Below are 19,576 nucleotides of genomic sequence, written 5' to 3'. Positions count from 1 at the left end.
TGTTCTTTCTCTCTCACTACTTCTGAGATTTTTTTTCTTTATCTTCAGTTTTCAGGAGTTTAATTATGATGTGTCTTGGCATGGATTTCTCTGGGTTTATCCCTGGGTTTATCTTTCTGCCACTGATTTCCTCTTGAATCTGTAGGTTTATGTCTCATGCCAAATTTAGGAGGTTTCCAGCTACTTCTCTGAGACTTTCAGCTTCATGGTCTTTCTCCTCTCTTTCTGGAACTTGGAGGACACTAGTGCTAGATCTGTTACAGTCTCACAAGTCCCTAAGGCTCTGTTCATTTTCTTTCAGTCTACCTTGTCTGTTGTTCAGACTGAGTGCTTTCTATTGTTCCATCTTGCAGTTTACTGATTCTTTCCTCAGTCACTCCATCCTGACACTGAACTCAATCACTATGCAGTGTATTTTAATTTTTTTCAGCTCTAAAATTCCAATTTGTTTTTTATATCTTCTATTTCTTTGCTGAGAATTTCTATTTCTTCACTGAGGTTATTTTTTATTTGTTTCATTATGCTGATAATTGCTTGTTGAAGCATTTTTGGCATGGCTCTGTAAAGCCTGTCAGATAATTCTAACATGTCATCTCAATGGTGACATCTATTAGGTGTCTCTTTTTGTTCAGTTGAGATCTTCCTGCTTCTTGGTATAATGAGTACATTTTTATTGAACCTGGATGTTTTCATACTATGTTTCATGTTATGAGACTGGATTTTATTTAAACCTTCCATTTTTGCTAGCATTCTCCAATACTGCTCTGGCCCCTTTACTGTCAAGTGGACACAGAAGTCCAGTTTCTCCACTCAGCAGCCATTAATACCTAAGGGTGGGGAGCTCCTGTTATGGCTGGCTGTTCCAGTTTCCCATGTGGTCTCCACAGATGTCACAGTACTGGTGACCTGGTTACCATTTGGCCATGGTGAAAGCATTGACTTTCTATGAGGCTTCCTGTGACACTACCTAAGTGGGGTAAAGGACGCTGCTGGGTGAGGAAAGAAATTGAGGATTCTCCTGTGTTCTCCACTGACATCACAGAGAGTGAGCTCATAACCGGTTAGTTAGGATCAAAATCATGACTCCCTACTTGGCCATCACTGGTACCACCCCAGTGGAGGTGTGCACTGGGTTGGGTAGCACTTTACAGGTTGGCTGTAAGTCTAGTCTCCCCATACAGTCTTTGCTGGCATGGATGGGGGAAGGGAACAGTTTCTTCTGTGATATTTTTCTGGACTAGAGAGATTACAGTCTACAAGTTTTCTGTCTTGCCAGGCTGTCCCTTTCTTGAGAGGGATCAGGCTTTAATTGAGGTTTTTAATGTCCGGGTCCATTGGTGTTTTCCAGGTTGCCACTGTCTTCACCTCTAGGTCTGCATTATTTCAGGCAAGAAGGAAATTCAGCTAACTCATCACTATGTTGTCTTTTGAGTCCATCTGCCTTCTTCTTTTCACCTTTCAGAGTCTTCTTATGTGTCTTTTACACATAGTGACCGGTACCGTAGTTGTACTTAGAGGAAGATGGAAAAGTACATCTACCCCATCTTCCCAAAAGAAGCTCCTAAGTAAAATTTTAAACAATGATATCTACTACTTGAAATAACTTTTAAAAATAAATAATACATAAATTCATGGAATAATATACAATTGTTTTTTTAAAAATAGGTAATGCTATTGCAGTAATACAGAATGACTGCTAAAATATATTAAGTGACAAAAGGTATACATGATCTGTAGAGGAGGCTATGTGTGCAAAAACAGAATTCAAAATACATACACCCATGTATACACTAGTACATGCACCATGTATCACTGGAACATTATATAAGAAACTCATATTGTAGATGTCCTTGGGGAAGGAAAATGAAATAGGGAGAAAAGCAGGGAGTGAGAAGAAGGGGACTAAATTTTTGCATTTTTGCATATGTTACCTTTCCAAAAGAACAAGTAAGTAATGTTTTTAAATAATAAATTTTACCTTGAAAAGTAAGCAGGCAAGACTTGAAAATCCTGTAGATGACTAATAAGAAATTTATGTAGTTAAAATTTTTAAATGCTACATACTGTAATAGAATTAATAAATACTTCAGGAGACTAGAACAGAACAGAAAACTAATTGTAGGAACTAGAACACGAGCTAGTATAGATTAATAACTACTTTTAAAGTGAATTTTAGATCCTGGAGTAATGGCAGGCTAGGTACCTGGATCAACGTTCCTACTAAAAACTAGCAGGTAAAAGGAAAATAGCCACAGCATCTCGGATCACGCCACCTCAGGGCACAGGTCCTCAGGTGAGTTCCTCCAGTTGCCCCAGATGAACTTATTCCCTTCATTTCTAGGAAGATGCAATGAGGGAGATAAACACTAAAGAATTGACATGGCACAGCAAAAAAAAAAGTGCTAGGTTGAGAGTTCTGGGTTGGAATCTCTGTTCCACTCCCTGGAACTGTGTAATCTCAGGTAATTTACATATCCCTCATCTACCTGGGCGGTCACTCTCAGGGTTATAGCTAGAATTAAGCGGGAATGTGTGTAAAGGTTTGGCGTGATGCCTGGCACCCAACACTTGTTCAGTAATTATTAATGGACTCATTAACAGACACTAGTGGAGCCAAGAGGTTACTCTCAAGAATATCCACCATCCTTGGGCTTCCCTGGTGGCGCAGTGGTTGAGAATCTGCCTGCCAATGCAGGGGACACGGGTTCGAGCCCTGGTCTGGGAAGATCCCACATGCCGCGGAGCAACTAGGCCCGTGAGCCACAATTACTGAGCCTGCACATCTGGAGCCTGTGCTCCGCAACAAGAGAGGCCGCGATAGAGAGAGGCCCGCGCACCGCGATGAAGAGTGGTCCCCACTTGCCGCAACTAGAGAAAGCCCTCGCACAGAAATGAAGACCCAACACAGCCATAAATAAATTAAAAAAAAAAAAAAAAAGATGACTTTCCTCTTAAAAAAAAAAAAAAAAGAATATCCACCATCCTTGCTTAGTTATCTAGGAAATTTTATTTAATCAAGCAACACCTCAGAATGTCGGTAAAAACCAAGCTGCTGAGCCTCAAGTCACCTGCCCATCAGTTAAATACAATTAAGAAAGCAAGTCTCTTATCAAGTTCAGTATGATACAAATTGTTGTCTATATTCACTAACAACAAACTTGCTAAGAGACTACAACTTAATGATTTCCACCACTAAAAAAGAAAGGATAATTATGCAACACGATAGGGGTGCTAATAATCACTACATTGGCTATTAAAATATATAAATGTATCAAATTAACATGCTGTACACCTTAAATGTGCACAATGTTACATGTTTCAATTAAATAAATTAGAAAGCAAGTATCTCCCCCTAATTGTCTGGATCTCAAAGAGTCCCATAGGAAGAAGTCAAAGCAAATACCTAAAGTGACCTTTATATTCAGTATTAATAATTCAGAAACCCAAGAACATTTTTATGGACACACCTGAGAAATCCCCATCTTCTGTAAACAGACCATAGTGGCAGAACTTCTGTCACACCAATAAAGGCTCAAAGCCTGACTGATAGGCTTGAGATTAATGAAGAGAGAGACATAAATAATAGCATTTCCAAAAGCAAATTACCAGTCACTGTTTCTTTAATTTACCAGAACATACATAAACCATTTCTACACCAGAGGGCAGGAAGGCTGACTATGATACACTGGACAGTTACATCAGCTCTATTCAATGGGGATCGGGGAATGCAGAGGGGTGTGCGCAGTGGGAGAGGAAAGGCATAGGGGTGGGCAAGTGTCATGGGGATACTGTCATGGGGAAGCACCTGTATGAATACATGAGTTTGCAGGTAGTTTGCTAACATAGTATCTCCTAAAAATTACCAGCTGATTTCATCATAAAAACCAGAACACAATGAAACTCAGCTAAAAAGCCCCCAAATGAACAGTTTATTAAGCAAAAATATATAATCATTGCAATATTCTGAGGCAACACTGATAACCAAGACACATTCAAAAAAAGCAAAGGTCATCTTTGACATAAGCACACCAATTAAGTGAACTCTTAGTTAATTCACATTTTGATTTCAAGGAATAACCAAAGTCAAGGAGCTTTTAAATTATAGTCTAAAGCAGGATACAGTAATCAGATAAAAGGATGAAGGGGAACTTCGAGGGCAGGTTATCGATGTCTCTAACCTAGATCTGGAGATCACAGGTAAGCCTTGCCCATTTTCTACTAAATACAAATACCAAGCAGATATATATATATATATATATATGTGTGTGTGTGTGTGTGTGTGTGTGTGTGTGTGTGTGTCAAGAGCAAGTGAATTTTCTATTCTATGTTTGTGACTGTGCAGGGTTTGGGCAGAGACAGGGATAAATTCAGGACCTTTAGCACTACCAGGGAAGCCACATCAGCTAAACCTAGCCATGTCCTCCAACCCTGGCACACTGAAAACCTGCCAGGAGTTGTAATCATGAGCAAATCAAGGCTCTCCTGCAACTCGAATGCACCCGACGGTCCTGTGCACGCTGGGTTTCACGCTCCTCTGCTTAGTTGCTCAGAAGAGCTAAATCAAGCCCCCCCAAGAGTCCCATCCTGTCCATATTCACTGAATGCCTGCTGGGTGCCAGACACCTTACCAGGCTCTGGGGATGAGCTCACGCATCCCCTAGATCATCACCACAGATCTAGGTTTCTCTTTTCCACAAATCAGCAGGACACACAATGGCCATATCTTTCTTACCATTAACTCCACTTCCCAAAAACTGTCAGCAGTTCAGAGGGATTAAGTTTGCTAACCATGTCCTTACAAAGCTAACATACTGTACTTGTACACTTCAGAGAGTCAATTATTTGGCCAAATATACACATAATAGTGAATAAATTCACATTCCACAAAAAACAATGACGATGAGAGGTAATCTTTTTTTTTTTTTTTTGGTACCTGGGATTCACTGTCATGGCAAGCCACTAAAATGAAGCTATTTTTATCCTAGAGCTGCAGGGAATACTCACAGGAACTCCCTGGCTCCTAACCCGCTGGCAGTGACGGAAAACAGAAGCAGCTTAAACCTGAAGGCTTCCCTCTTTTTCAGACAACATACATGTTAATAATATATGTAACGAATGAAGTGAAACTAAATATTCAAGTAGATGAAACATTTACCTAATGATTCAAGAAAAGGCTAAAATAAAACACACAGGTTACACAGACACCAGATAATAAGATCTAAATGAGTTAATATGGAAAGTTCCTTTTCACTATACATCAACAAGAGACAAATCCAGACTGAGGTCCGCTGTTATATTAGAAACAGTTTAAAATATTCTAAACTGAAAATGCAAAAGTTAGGGACCTAACTTCTGGTCCCTGATCTACCACTAAGTAAATGAGAGACCTCTGGCAAGTCATTTCCCCTCTTTCATCCGGGAGAGGTTAGACTGAATGGGACCTATTATCACTGTGACCTACTGTCCCCTTCTCAGCTTTAAAATACGATTCTATGAAATTGAAAACACAAAGATACAGTATTACCATGTTATTGTAATCAGATGGGTCATATGTGCTCTGTTGAAAAATCTTACAGAGTTCCATAAATTCTTCTCTCATCTCGTGGATTTGTCCATTTAAAATTGCTCCCTTGGTACCGCCAAATTCAAGTCTTTCCAGCTTTTCAAATTCCAATATGGTGACAAATATATCCTTTGAAAAAACATCGTAAAGATTTTTCCACCCTCTTGAGTAGGAAAAGAACATTTTAAAGTTTCAGAAAAAGAACATTTTCCAACATTCAAAATCAGTGAGTCAATGGACACTTACATGACAGAAAATGAATATTAATGATTTAACTGAACTAAGTAACTGCCTACTTTTAAAGTCATACTCCCATTTTCACATGGACTGAAAATTATCAAGCAGTACAGGCAACACCTAGCTTACCATAGTTAAACATTTGATTCTCTAATTTCATATCCTTCTAATCATAAGTCAGACGTCTGGGAGAGATCCAAAACTCATTTTCAGCCACCCACACTGCAGTGATGGGCTCTCTTATTGAAAAGGAGCTTAAGAGACTGTTATGAAAGGGTGATGCAAGTTACCCAGAGTCAGGCATTTGGCATTCAAACTTTAAGAGGCATTCAGGCTGCTTAAGTGATGAGAATTTTCAAAACATAGAGCTCTAATTTTGAATGAAATTCAACAAATCTATCAACAAAAAAGCCCAAGCTTGCTAGAAAGAGTTTTACAAAGAAAATAAGGCAGTTCAAAATGAAAAAAAACAAAAACAAAAATCTTAGCCAGTTGGCTCCACACAAGTTGTTGTGTGTAAGTGTTTACATGTATGTAATTCATGTTTGGTTTTTTGGCAGTTAAAACATTTATACAAAGCACATGTTTTCATGTTCTTTTCATCTATTTTTATGAATAGTTGTAATATTTGAATAGTATAACATATATATTTATATACTAAAAGTTACCATGATATTTTAGATTATCAAATGGGTTTTCAGGTATGGAATCCCAATAAAACCATCAAACATGTAAAGGAAAAAAGGGGTTATTTTATAGCTTCCTGATTTACAACCATTTTCTAGGAACATAGTAAGCTGTAGGACAGGGTCACTGGTACATAGAGATTCACTTATACTCAGTGTAATAAAATAATCAAAAATGAGTTTTTTAAAAAAAGAAGCCAAAGCTTTAAAACTAAACAAAGCTTTGAAACTAAACAAACTAAAACTTTTACTGTATCTTGATAGCACAGGCCTCGTAAACTTCTCATGAAGATCACCAAGAAAGCAGACTTCCCACCTCCCACCCAAATAGAACAAACTGTTCCCTGAATCATATAAAAAGCTATAGGATTTTCTGAAACAATCTACAATATGAATAAATTACAAGTCAATAAATGAATACCTCTATTTTCATGAAACGGTCGAGAAATTTGTCAAATCTAAGAAACACCAGATGAGACTGGAAATCCCATGGTTTCAGCTCCTTATTTCCCGTAAAATAGCTTGCCAATCCTTTTCTATAGTTAAAAAAACAATTTTTGAAAGTCTTTAAGATGTTAATGGCCACCTGCACCTTTTCCAGAGAGTCGTCAATTTCTCCTCTCAAAAGGTCTTCAGGCAAAAGGTAAGCTAGTGCCTAGGATTCAATGAAAGGAAACAATAATAAGAAAATGTTTAATAGTTTTACTGAAAATGACTGTTTCAATGAACTGTTTTATTTTTTCAGTGAATCATTTTCAAATTACAATGTCTAGAACTGGGCCAGCAATGCTGTAAAACAGGAAACACAAATTCTAGAAATTCAGGCACTTAGGTTTCAATGACATACTTGCATACATTAGAGACATCTACAGGAGATGCTGCAATTTCTGGAATTAAACATTCTGCCAATGACTACATTTTTGCTAAGCTTCAAAGATACAACAACTGTGTAACCAGAATTTGCATGGCTATTCCTGGTAGCAAATATTCTGCACAATTGTTTTTACATATAAAGAAATGTATAAGCCAGGAAGGGAAATCTACCAGACCATGTATTTTAAAAATATGGTCACGTTACCTGGCAGCACAAGGTCACTTGAAAAGGTGAGAAAGAGCTAACATAGGTGATTATACCATTGGCAATTCTTTTAGGTTAGCAGACTTCTCTTCTGGGGGCTTAAACTCATCATAGGACATAAAATATAGCCAAGATATGCCATGTGAACTAGTTCTCAATAGTGGAAATGCAAAGGCGAGAACGATTATAGAAAAACCAGCAGATTCATGTAGCAACTCTCGTAGCACCATCATTCAGATCTTCCCTTTGCATATTTGTTATGAACTTTCACAATTTCCCTGTTTAGGAGCCTCAGGAACCTATAAATTCTAACCCTGATGCATCTTCACCTCATATAAATTATAGGTTTAAACTGCACACCTTTAATTCTGCAGTTGCTTAGAAAGTTGCCACAGATCTCAATGGAGAAAGTATTGAAAGCCATTGGGTTCAACATAGCAGATAGAAGAAACGTTTTTCTAAATGTAGACATATTGTCCTCCATCTCCCAATAATGGCTATGGTTTTACATGCAGTATAGACTCTGTGCCCTAAATGTGTAAAGTAGCAAGAGTGTCATTCATTTGGTGTCTAAAAAGCCTACTAACTAGTTCCTTCAATTCTAGCTGTAGATTCCCAACCTATGCTCTTATTTCTCACTCGGGCTGGATGGAAAATTAACCTCTCCCTGAAGGCTGCTAACATTTCACACAGAACAGGGACGAGACCTACCAGTAATCTCTCAGCAACGTGAGTTTTGTAACAGTTTACACGTGGTATGGCTTAGGGATTCCACAGGTCTTCATCTAGATGTATTCTTTATCGTAAACGTGTCCTTTTAGGAAGCTAAAAAAATCTACAGTGGTGACTCCACTGCCGTCTGTTTCAGCAGCCCCCTGTGACCTAACTACCTACATCTGAAGTAACCTCCCTTCAGGCAAGCCATCCTTATATTCATTCCTGTGCTTCTTGTCTGACCCTCACATAGATGAGACAATCACAGCAATTAGCTTTCTGTTCACAGAGCCCACTGTTGAATAAGACCTTCTAAAGACAAGGTTATAGTACTCAACATCCTAAATCAGAAAACCATTCTATATACCCTTTCACTGGGCAGCAGGTTATGCAAAGGGAAAAAGCATCAGCAGGGGCAGGAGGCCTGGCTGTGGTCCAGTTACAGGCCACTAACTGCTTTTGTGACATTAGCTGAATTTTCTCAGAGGATCTCAGTTGCCTTATCTACAAAAAAGGAGAGATGAATTAAGCGAACCTCAAGATTCTTTTTAGCTCCTAACCTCTGAATTCTTTTCTGATTCCCACAGTAGCTCCCTGGAGCACACCCAACCACACCACCTCTCTCTATTCTCTCATACTCAGTAGTATCAGGACAAACCAACAATAAAACCACTGGATTTACGATGAATTGGTCCCACTTCAGAGGCCTTATAAACTAAAATACTGCTAACCAGTTTATTTTATTGATAAGCCAATTAATCAAGTAAGCAATTTATCAATGATAGTGTGTTAGTTTTTGAAGTTAATTTTTATTTTATATTGGAGCATTGTTGATTTACAACGTTGTGATACTTTGATAGCATGTTAGCTTGATGCCTGTCTCCCAGCTTCTTTTGTCTTATTTATGTGCTGTTATGGACTCTTACTTTTGCTCAATCCTACCATCTCTTCTTCAGGCTCAACCTCACAGACTTAAACTCCTCGTCACCTAGGATCTTGTGAATGAGAATATCCACAACAGGGACACCAAGCCACAGAACAGACAGAGTGGAAGGCCTCAAGTGGTAATGACTCACAATGAACAGGGAGTAGAGTCAGGTAACCAGGGAAGAGAAGCAAGGCACTAAAAAAAGACACCATTACCAAAGCTCAAGTGTGCCATCATCCAAGGTGGTCACATAATGCCTTTTATATGTCTGGACTAAATAACTATGTAAATGGTTACTGTCAGAAAACGAGTAAAGAGAAACACATTTGCTTTTAAAGTAACAAAGGATTTCTGACCGTGCCTGGAATGCCTAGAAAGATCAGGCAGATGATGACAACGAGTGAAGCAGATCAGGAACAGTGAACGGTGGAGACCATGGTCACCTGGACAGCACGTGACCCATCTAAAGGGGTACATGAAGCTCTAGCAGCTGACTGTGTCAATGGGGATGCAAGAGCCAATGCAGTGAGATCTGACTTTTTAGTAGAGGCTGGGATGTTGGAAATTCAATGAGACCTACTCAATTTAAGCATCAGCAACAATTTTTTTTTTTAAATTTCAAAATACTATGCAAAATAAAAACAGTGCATTGATCCATTAGCCAAAGGCAGTTGACAGAATGCCAGCTTATGACTCCTGACGTATAACACAGCAAGGGTTCAAATGTTTCATAAACACGTTGAAGTCTACAGATTCACAGAAACAAAGTACATGAAAACTATATAAGAAAATTACAAAAGGCACGTAAAATGTGTAACCACACAAATCATGCAACGTACAAAATTAAGAAACAACATGGTACAAGTGTATACCCAATGAATCACTGCAAATTTTTTAAAGCTGGTAAGGCTCAAAGCTGGTGAATTATACTAAAACTTTTTACACATTGATAATAGCAATGCAATTAATATAATCTTTTAAAAAAGAATTTGTAAATATCAAATAGCATTCAATAGTCATGAAACGATTGTACCCCTTGATCAACATCAGGAATTTATATTAAGCCAATTATCCAAGTTAAGGAAGAGGATTTCTGTATAAAGTTGTTTTCTGCATGTTGTTTATAATACAGGAGGCTGGAAGCAACCTAAATATCCAACAACAGCAATAATTTTTCAAGAAACTAGTAAAAAAAAAAAAAAGAATTATATGATAAAATGCATAAATACGTGTAAGTATTGGAAGAAGGAAAATTTTTAAATGCTGAATTTTAGGGTGATAGAACTGCAGGACTATTTCCATTGTTATAAATTTTATGCAATAAGAGTATTTTACAATTATTCATACACCACATATTAATAGTAATTAGAAATAAAAACTTACATTAAAATATGGAACAAAATGAGTAAGAACTCTGTCAGCTGGGTGACCTTGAGAAAGCTATTTATCTTCTCTGAACTTCAGGGTTGTTTTTTTTTTTTTTAAATACAGAAAGTATCTACTAATAGCACCTATATCATAGTGTTGCTAGAGAATTAAATTCGTAGATTCTTATAAAGGGCTTAGAAGAATTCTGGCAAATAAGAGGCACTATACAGTGCTTGTTAAATAAGTATTAAAAGTAAGTTAGACAGCAAACGACTGGGGGTGGTGGTAGGTGGTGCAGAGTTTAGCTCTTCAGAGAACCCGGGGATGAAAGTTGACTCATTGCCCATTTTTGATTCCTAACATGTTGGGGCAGATTTACTACAAAGTCCACTTGGAGAATCTAGGAAATCAGGTCGACGGAACCTTTGGACATAAGCCAGGAATAGTAACTAAGGAACAAGAGAAACGACATTATTTCCTTGGGAGCCTGGCAAACTCTGGCCATTGACACAGCCTAGGAGCCGGGGATAATAGGTTTATAGGCTTACAGGTAACCAGGGCTCCTTGCAAGCCAACTACAATAGTGAACGACAACCTTTGAGGTTTCTACACTATCAGGGCTTTGCAGTAAAAGTTTGGATCATTCTCAAAATGAGATGAGGATCCCTCAAAAGGGGTTTGGGAAAAGCGGTGGTCACAGTGGTTAATCCTGCAGTAGGGATCAAAGCCTTTCACATGGAGATCCAAGTCATTAGGACCCAGTGCACTCATTAACAAAAGAGCAAAACTGAGTCTGCACAACAGAGAAACAGAATGAAGCCAGAAGAGATGCTAAAATATAGCAAGGAACAGACTTGTTACCTCCTATCAACAGCTGCAACTATTTTGTAAGGCAAGAGTTTGGAACTAACTTTTACTGAGTCTCTGTTAAATGCCACACTGAGCATTTCATTGAGGTTCTCTCTTTTGATCTTTACAAAAGCCCATGAACAGGGCACTTACAAGCATGGAAAGTGAGGATCGGAAAAGTGATTTAACTACTCTAAAATGGTTCAACTTGATCTTTTTTTTTCTCAACTGTGCCTCACGGCTTGTGGAATCTTAGTTCCCCGACCAAGAATTGAACCCGGGCCCTCAGCAGTGAAAGCGTGGAGTCTTAACCACTGGACCACCAGGGAAGTCCCCTGGTTCAATTAGATTTGAATCCTGGTTGGTCTGAGCCCAAAGCCCTTTCCATACACCATTCCACCTCTTTGGAAGCAGAGAGGAAGACACACATGCACACCTCAATCTCATACGTATTCCAGAAACGGTAAACTACACGTCAGGAAACCTGTTCTTTAATTTGGATATCCCCCTAAATGCTCAAGCAAAGTGAGCAAATGATATCTTTCAAGTTTCCATTAATTCAACTGAAAAAGTATCAGGATTAGAATGGAACACAGTTCCCCAACCAGTTTCTGCTACAACACTGTTCTCTTTAACGTTTAGAAAAGCAAGGTTCTGGGGCCTGGGGCAGCAGAAGCTCCAAGCAGCTTGCCCTGTCTATGAGCAGATTTTCAGGGTTCCCAGTCCCCTCCAATTTTACCCCACTGTGCAATGAAAATTTTTAAATTTCTATGTGAGTCATGAGGTGAAAACCATTGAGAAGCATTAGACTAGATCAGGGATTTAGGTCAATCACAGTTGCCCACCCTTCTCTGAGCTACTGATGCAGGCCTGTCCAATATATCCTATCTCCCTGGCCACATGATTGTTCCAGGAGTGAAAATAAAACCCATTGGTCCAGAATGAAAAACAAAGTCAGCCTCTTTCCAGGGAAGTTCCTCTACTAGAAGGATATCCATCTGGTGCTACCAAAAGCCACCTTGGTTAACACGTGATGAGAGCCTGAGAATCAAGTCAAACACAAATGAACCAAACAGAGCTTTGAAATTATCCTCTGAGTCCCCTGGAGCAAGCTAATCCTCAAGTCTTTGTACTGTTAGACTTCCCAGTTCACATGAACTTAGACACTTCTCTTTTTCTGCTTCAGTTTGCCAGTTGCAGCTGGAAATGATCCAATTCTCATAGGAAGCGCTCTTACTTAGCAACTCAAAGTCTAAGCCATATGCACAGATTCTGATACTCTGGCATCTGTTTTACAAAAACTCCTTAGATGTTCAGACACACACCCTGATATAGACCCTGCTATGGACTAAAGTGTGACACCCCCTCCAAAAAAGTGCCTGTGTTGAAGCCCTAACCACCACTGTGACTACCTGGAGATAGAAACTTTAGGAGGTAATTAAGGTTAATGAGGTCATGAGGGCGGGACCCTGATCTGACAGGACTGTGGTTTTTTAAAAAGAGGAAGAGGGAGATCTTTCCCTCAGTGTGAGGGTACAGAGAAAAGGCAGCTATCTGCAAGCCAGGAAGAACGCTCTAGTCAGAACACGACCATGACGGCACCTGGATCTGGTCTCCCAGGCTCCAAAAATGTGAGAAAGCAATTCCTGAAAATAAAGCCACACAGCCTGTGGTATTTTGTTACGTCAACTCAAGCAGACTAAGACACACACGCCCTCAATAAACAATCACTCGATGATATGCCCTGCAAGTATCTTTTAGCTCTCAAATTATGAAATATTCTCTGATATTACGGACACAAGAGTAATTAAAGTTCCCACAGGATGAGGAAGCAGTCCAATTTTTTTTTTTTTAACATTTTGCAAGTTAAGTGAAGAGTAGAGAAACAATTATAAACAAGATTTTTAAAGATCAACCATGAATCAGAATTCTTTCAATATAATTCTACTACTATTTTTGGAGGATCATTTTTTTTCTGCCAGATTCTCTTAACTTACTTCCCTTTCCAAAAGTCTTCCCTCAGCCAGTGTTCCTGTGGAAACCAAAGGGAAAGCTACAAAGAAAGTACTACGTGTGCGTGCCTTTTATTAGAAGCTGCCTTAAATCTCTTTTGAAGAAAGGTAGGATATTAAACAAACAGAATCCAGTAACAACCTGTCCCTTGACTGTATCTGACTTATTTCCAGAGCTCCTTTGCCTTTTAGGATAGAAAGTCATCTGGCCTTTGTTACCATAAAAGTCTTATGAAAAAAGAAAAGGGAAAAAGGTGTTCTGTAGACTGGATTTATTCATTCCTCCTTGATCTCATAAAACCTACCACACGGCAATAATTCTTATTGTTCCTATTTTTTTCAGGCTACATACCCGGTCAACGAAGAGATTACAAAACTCTTGCAATAGAACTATAACCCGAACAGGGGTATTATAAAACGTGGAATGACTCCAGATCAGACAGATGGTATGAAATAACGGGGCAATTAATACACGAGTCTGTGGGAATTCCGTCTCCTGGACACATTGAAGGTGTCTCCTCAGGGGTCTCAGGTAAAGTTCCACGTCTTGGGCTTCGAGAAGAGCTGAAAGGAAACCACCGTTAATGTGAGGCAGCCTCTTTTATCTGAAGTCACTTCACAAGGTCAAGAGAACGATGCAAAACAACATGGCTGTACTTAAATGCTGCCTCTTTCTTTTTATATCACTTACCATACCATTGACACAGGACAGGTTAGGAAGGCTTTCGACACTGTCTGGCTGTAACAACCCTTCAAAGAGAGCCCAGGCGTAGTTACTCACAAGTATATTCCGACTGAAGACTCACCAGCACCATCACCAGAAAGTTAACTCCTCCCACGCACTTGGTACCAGCACAACTGAATCATTTATTATCTCATTCTAGTGTCCTATAAGAGTAACTCATACCATGAAAAATTTTCCATTATATTATTATCCATAGTGTAACTACTGAAATTGTCGAGCATGGGTGATGAAAATATTGTGAACTAGACAGAGGCAATAGTTACGGGATATTGTGAATTCACTAAATGCCACCAATCTGTACACTTTAAGAACTTTTTTTTAATGTTATGTGAATTTTACCTCAATTTAAAAAATTGTTATGCATGGTAGGAATAAGGAATACTTTTTTAAAAAGCTATATATGAAGACAACACTGAAATAGTTATGATTAATTACTGTTTAATCTAATCCAAATTTTCTCTTGATTAAAACTGGTCCTTTTAATGTACCCTAAATGGATCTCCATCAGACTTCATTGTACTCCTGAGGCTACAAATACCTTTGATTAACTGAAAATGGGCTTTATTTATGAAGGTAGGGAATGAAGGAAAGTAAATTCCTTATTTTCTGGTGTTATCCCAAAAGACTCCTGTCAGAAATCAAAAACAAAACAAACTGCCAGACTTTTTTTTTTTTGGCTGCCAGAGTCAGGTATGCACCCACCCACGTTGCTCTATTTGACATGTAACCAATTAATCTCTCCACCTAACAATAAAGACCTGGGAAGAAAGAGAGGGTCCAGGAACTATTTTTTCCTCAGACACACTCATGTTTTGAAATTAGTGTGTTTTCAACAGCATTAATTTCAAAATCCAATAATTCCATGTAAAGGTAAAGTGCCCTTAAAATGTGATAAACACTTCTAGTGATTTTACAAAGCCTCGACTAGGTCTTTGGGAGAGCCTTCTACCTCTAACTGAGAATGGCTTTGGGCCACTTGTTCTACTGAGAGTGTTTTCTCCTGAATCTCCAGTTCATATGCTCAAAAGGCTCTGAGGACCCCTGGGATTCATTCCTGGAGAAGTTTTATCCACAGAAAATGTGAATCTTACTACCAGAAAAAAATGCAAGCAGCTTCTGTGTATTGAGGGTACACTTACTATGTGCCTAGTACTCTGTGCACTGTATATTAGGTCTTCAATTCATTGGTTCTCAGCCAGGGGAGGTTTCCCCCCAAGGGTCACTTGGCACTGTCTCGAGACATTTTTTGTTGTCACAACGGGCATGGGGGGAGTGGATAGAGGCCAAGCATGCTGCTAAATACCCCGCAATGCACAGGGTGGTTCCCCACAACAAAGAATTATCCCGCCCAAAACGTCAGCGGTGACAAGGTTGAGAAATGGTGCTCTAATTCTTGCAACAATTATACAAGGAAGGTGTCAGTATGCCAAGCTGGCCAACAGAAACCAGGGACGCAGCAAATTTAAGATGTACTGAGTGGATCTGGGATAGAAATCCAGACCTAATGCCCTCTTGTCTTAAGGCCTCTTTTCAAACAGAGTTCATGGAGAAAAGCCTGAAGAGATAGCAAAACATTTTCAAAGTAGATTTTAAGTATTTCCTAACCTTCCACATGTTACATAGGAAAAAATTTAAAAATAATTTTCTCATGTTAGAAACAAAAACAAGCTATTGGGCCACGTTATCTTACAATTTTATCGTTTAAAACTTTAGTATCACGGATCATATCTGTATTTGCTTACACATGTCTAAAGAAACAGAAATAAAAAAATTACAGAGGGGTGTTACGCCTGGGCGAGGTTGAAACTGGGTACTGAGAAGGAGACTTTTCACTTATACAATTTCCTTTTTAAATTAAAAATACCTGTTTATAATTTCTGGTTTTTAACAATGTACATGTATTACCTGTTCAAAATTCAACAAACAAACCCTCCTCTCTGTGTACTTAATCTTCACCAAAACTTCAATGATGACTTCGTGTTCTTATGAGTTAAATAAATAGTGAATGTTAAGCAAATTCAGAGATTCTACTGGGGAGTCACTGGACTAACTGCAGCCCAACTGTTGATTAGAAAACCTCCATGCTGGGCATTCAACGACCCGCTGCTAAATACCAAAGGCCTTTCCCCTCCACACACATACACTCTCATTGAAAGTTCAATCTAGAGCCTCTTTGGTAGGTGCTTAATATATACCCGAAAAATAGTTTAATATAGCCGGAGAATAAACTGCAGATAATTAAGACGGACTTATCATTAGAAGAGTCAAGTGCAGTCATTTCATGAGCACGCTAAGGGTAGAAGGGTAGAGGAGGCTGAGCAGATAGGCAGGAGTCAGATCAGGAGGGACCACTGATGCCAGGCCGAGGAATACGAGTCTTACCATTTTTCACAGCCATGAAGATATCCTTCAAAGTTGGAAAATAGCTGCTTTGCTTATTTTTCAGGATCTTAACCATTTTGAGGACAATGGGAGCCTGAAGCTAAATTGAAAAATATATATATAAGCTAGATTAATGACTAAATAAATGCACTCTGCAATAAAGTATTTAAATTATATTCCATTCATGCACAATACACACAGTATTTAATACGCAAAGACATACCTGGTTTCAAGTTAAAAATAATTTTTAAAATAATTTTTTTCCTTAAGCCTGTATGTTATTTTACATTTATAGCTCTTAATTTGAATTTTCAAAAAGCCTGTTAATATACATTTTATTATACATGTAAAATATTAACTTTTCCATATAAAATCTGTTTCAGAAAATCTCTAAGAGATAGGTGAATATGTGAATGAATGTCTTCGTTTTTAGAACATTAAGCTGAATAACTTCTAATGGCAAACACCAGCAGAGGAACCAGTTAGTTCTTCCAAAGTTGCATCTCTCCACTAAGCAAAATCTACTCCTTTCCCAAATTAATTACATCAACTAGATTAATTAAATCTTACAATCTTCAACATTTCCCTTGGGAACTACTCTTTCTTTGCCACAAAGTGTTTCCAATTACTGTCAAAATAGTCTGAAAAAGGCAAAATTACTTTTAATCCCCATTAATTTTAAGAATGCATACCATACAGAACTTTGGAATAAGAAAACGGACAATTAAGTCGTTCAAAGATAGTGTATTAAACCTTTAACGTTACTGGAAATCATGGCTTTGGAGTCCAAATTCTACAACTGACTTTGCTAATTCAACTGGCAAGCAATTTCTAGGGCTCTCAACTTACTTGATCATAAATGCATGCTAGGTTCTCTCTCCTCATCATCCAGAAATCCAGTTCAGTTTGAGGATTTGAGTGAAGACTATTCAGCAAAGGCTGCACTAAATCTTTTTCTACAGTTTCTTGGATTTGATGCGACCATTTAATAACCACTGATTCAATTGCATGGAGTACTGTCCTTTCATTTGGCTCTTGTCTACAAACACTGAAATGATTAAAAATACAAAAATGAATCATTTCATCCAAATAAGGATAGGACTTGAATTTTAATAGGTATTTTATGAATCCATAAGCTAGTTTTCTAAATATAAATACTTCAGAATCAGATCTATTATTTTTATAGCCTCAATTTGAGTTGTGACATTGTTATTCTGTCATGGGCATGTCTCTAACGTTTAAAAAATTGTTAAAGAATCATAATGTCCTCAAAAACATTTTACTAGAAGACTATTGTTGACATTATGGCAACTGGTACTGCTTGCTTTTTGTACAGTCTGCTTTTAGAAAGAATACTTTGAAAGGAAATAATATATATGGTGTTTCTGTACATTATTTTTAAAAATATGCTGTAGTTATAATAATTCTGATATTTTGCTAACAGTTTGCTGGGGGTATGATATTAAATGGGTGTGTTGGCTCTCCATGTTGATACCCTGTGTAAACCATATCATTACGTACTTGGTCTCTGAATATTTCTGATCCAGGTCAACATTTCCTGCAATAGTGGGAATTGGTAGAAGAGTTCTTCTTAACATTTTGCCCTTAAAAATATGCATTTTATTTTTCATGACTTCTATGTGACGTTCCATGTCTTGTGAAATACAACAGGACCAGGATTTATGGTTGTTCTTATTAGAAATAATTGGCACTAAAATCTAGAGAAAGAGAAACATTTTAAAAAGCAGTGAAATTAATTTAAAGACAATGTGCTCCTTCAAAGATTTTCTTGTCACACAAGAGCGGCAACAAAACCACCCAATTTCAATTTCATAAATATCCTCCTGTGATATCAAATATACAAAGAGATAACAAAGTCAGTGACCCATTTAGATTTAATCAATTAGACAAATTCTTTCAAAGTGGAAATACTATACTGCTTGTTCATTCATTTACCCATTTATCAAACATTTATGGAGGCTCCCAATAACTTAAACTCTGCATGAAATAAGCAAAATCATGTCAAGTAAGTAAACTGCTTTCTTAATGCAAACTGCGCACATTGGCAGGTATATTGATGTAAAAAATCTTCTTGAATCACATGGAGGCAAGAGTAAATTAATCTTCTCCAGCCCTGGGTGACATCCCAGTGGATTAAACTGTGATAGTCAGAAAGATGTTTATTCAATCATATGAACCTTTTTTGAACTCCTTCCACCATTAAGTTGGAAATATCAATGAAATTATATGTGTGAAAACACTCCAAAATTATTTTGTTCCCAAAGCCCAGCATATCTTAAGTAATTAGTAAGAGTTTGTTGAGTTAATGAAGTTGGTCTCTTCTTGCTTCCTCACTCATTTTCAATATGTACTAATTAAACATTTTTCTGACACAATCTGTCCAGACTGTCAGCATTACCTATAAAATTTCCATTAGCTAAAATGCTTAGAAAATAGTTATTCCACCTGTTTAAAGCTGATTTTGAGAACACAACCTTCTAGTTAACTAAAAACAAACTGAAATTTTATTTTATTTTCCAATGGGGATAAAACAAATCTTTCCAAACTGTATTATTATTACAATTTCCTGCTTTGTACCCACTACTTGGTGAGCTAGGAGATTAGTAAGGAACAGTGTGTCTTTCATGGAAACAACCTAAATGTCCATCAACAGATGAATGGTAGGGGAGGAGCTTCAAGATGGCCGAAGACTAAGACGCGGAAATCACCTTCCTCCCCACAAATACATCAGAAATACATCAACATGTGGAACAACACCTACAGAACACCTACTGAACGCTGGCAGAAGACCTCAGACCTCCCAAAAGGCAAGAAACTCCCCACGTACCTGGGTAGGGCAAAAGAAAAAAGAAAAAACAGAGACAAAAGAATAGGGACTGACCTGCACCAGTGGGAGGGAGCTGTGAAGGAGGAAAGGTTTCCACACACTAGGAAGCCCCTTCGCGGGGGGAGACTGCGGGTGGAGGAGGGGGGAAGCTTCGGAGCCACGGAGG

General features: G+C 38.1%; 1 protein-coding gene across 1 annotated transcript in view; it reads right to left on the bottom strand.

The window, feature by feature from the left end:
• DNAH11 (dynein axonemal heavy chain 11) overlaps nt 1-18,186 on the bottom strand; it is a 306,796-nt gene extending 288,610 nt beyond the window's left edge. The window contains exons 1-6 of the mRNA XM_036864125.1: nt 18,084-18,186; nt 17,412-17,610; nt 16,563-16,662; nt 13,788-13,999; nt 6,908-7,141; nt 5,525-5,692 (exon numbers count right to left, since the gene is read on the bottom strand). Coding sequence (XP_036720020.1) covers nt 5,525-5,692; nt 6,908-7,141; nt 13,788-13,999; nt 16,563-16,662; nt 17,412-17,610; nt 18,084-18,181 — 1,011 coding nt within the window. The 5' untranslated portion in view covers nt 18,182-18,186. The remainder of the gene's footprint in view (nt 1-5,524; nt 5,693-6,907; nt 7,142-13,787; nt 14,000-16,562; nt 16,663-17,411; nt 17,611-18,083) is intronic.
• Between the last annotated feature and the right edge of the window lie 1,390 nt (nt 18,187-19,576).

Source organism: Balaenoptera musculus, chromosome 9 (genome assembly GCF_009873245.2).
Source record: "Balaenoptera musculus isolate JJ_BM4_2016_0621 chromosome 9, mBalMus1.pri.v3, whole genome shotgun sequence".
NCBI lineage: Eukaryota > Metazoa > Chordata > Mammalia > Artiodactyla > Balaenopteridae > Balaenoptera > Balaenoptera musculus.
This window is presented reverse-complemented; position numbering and strand designations above follow the sequence as displayed.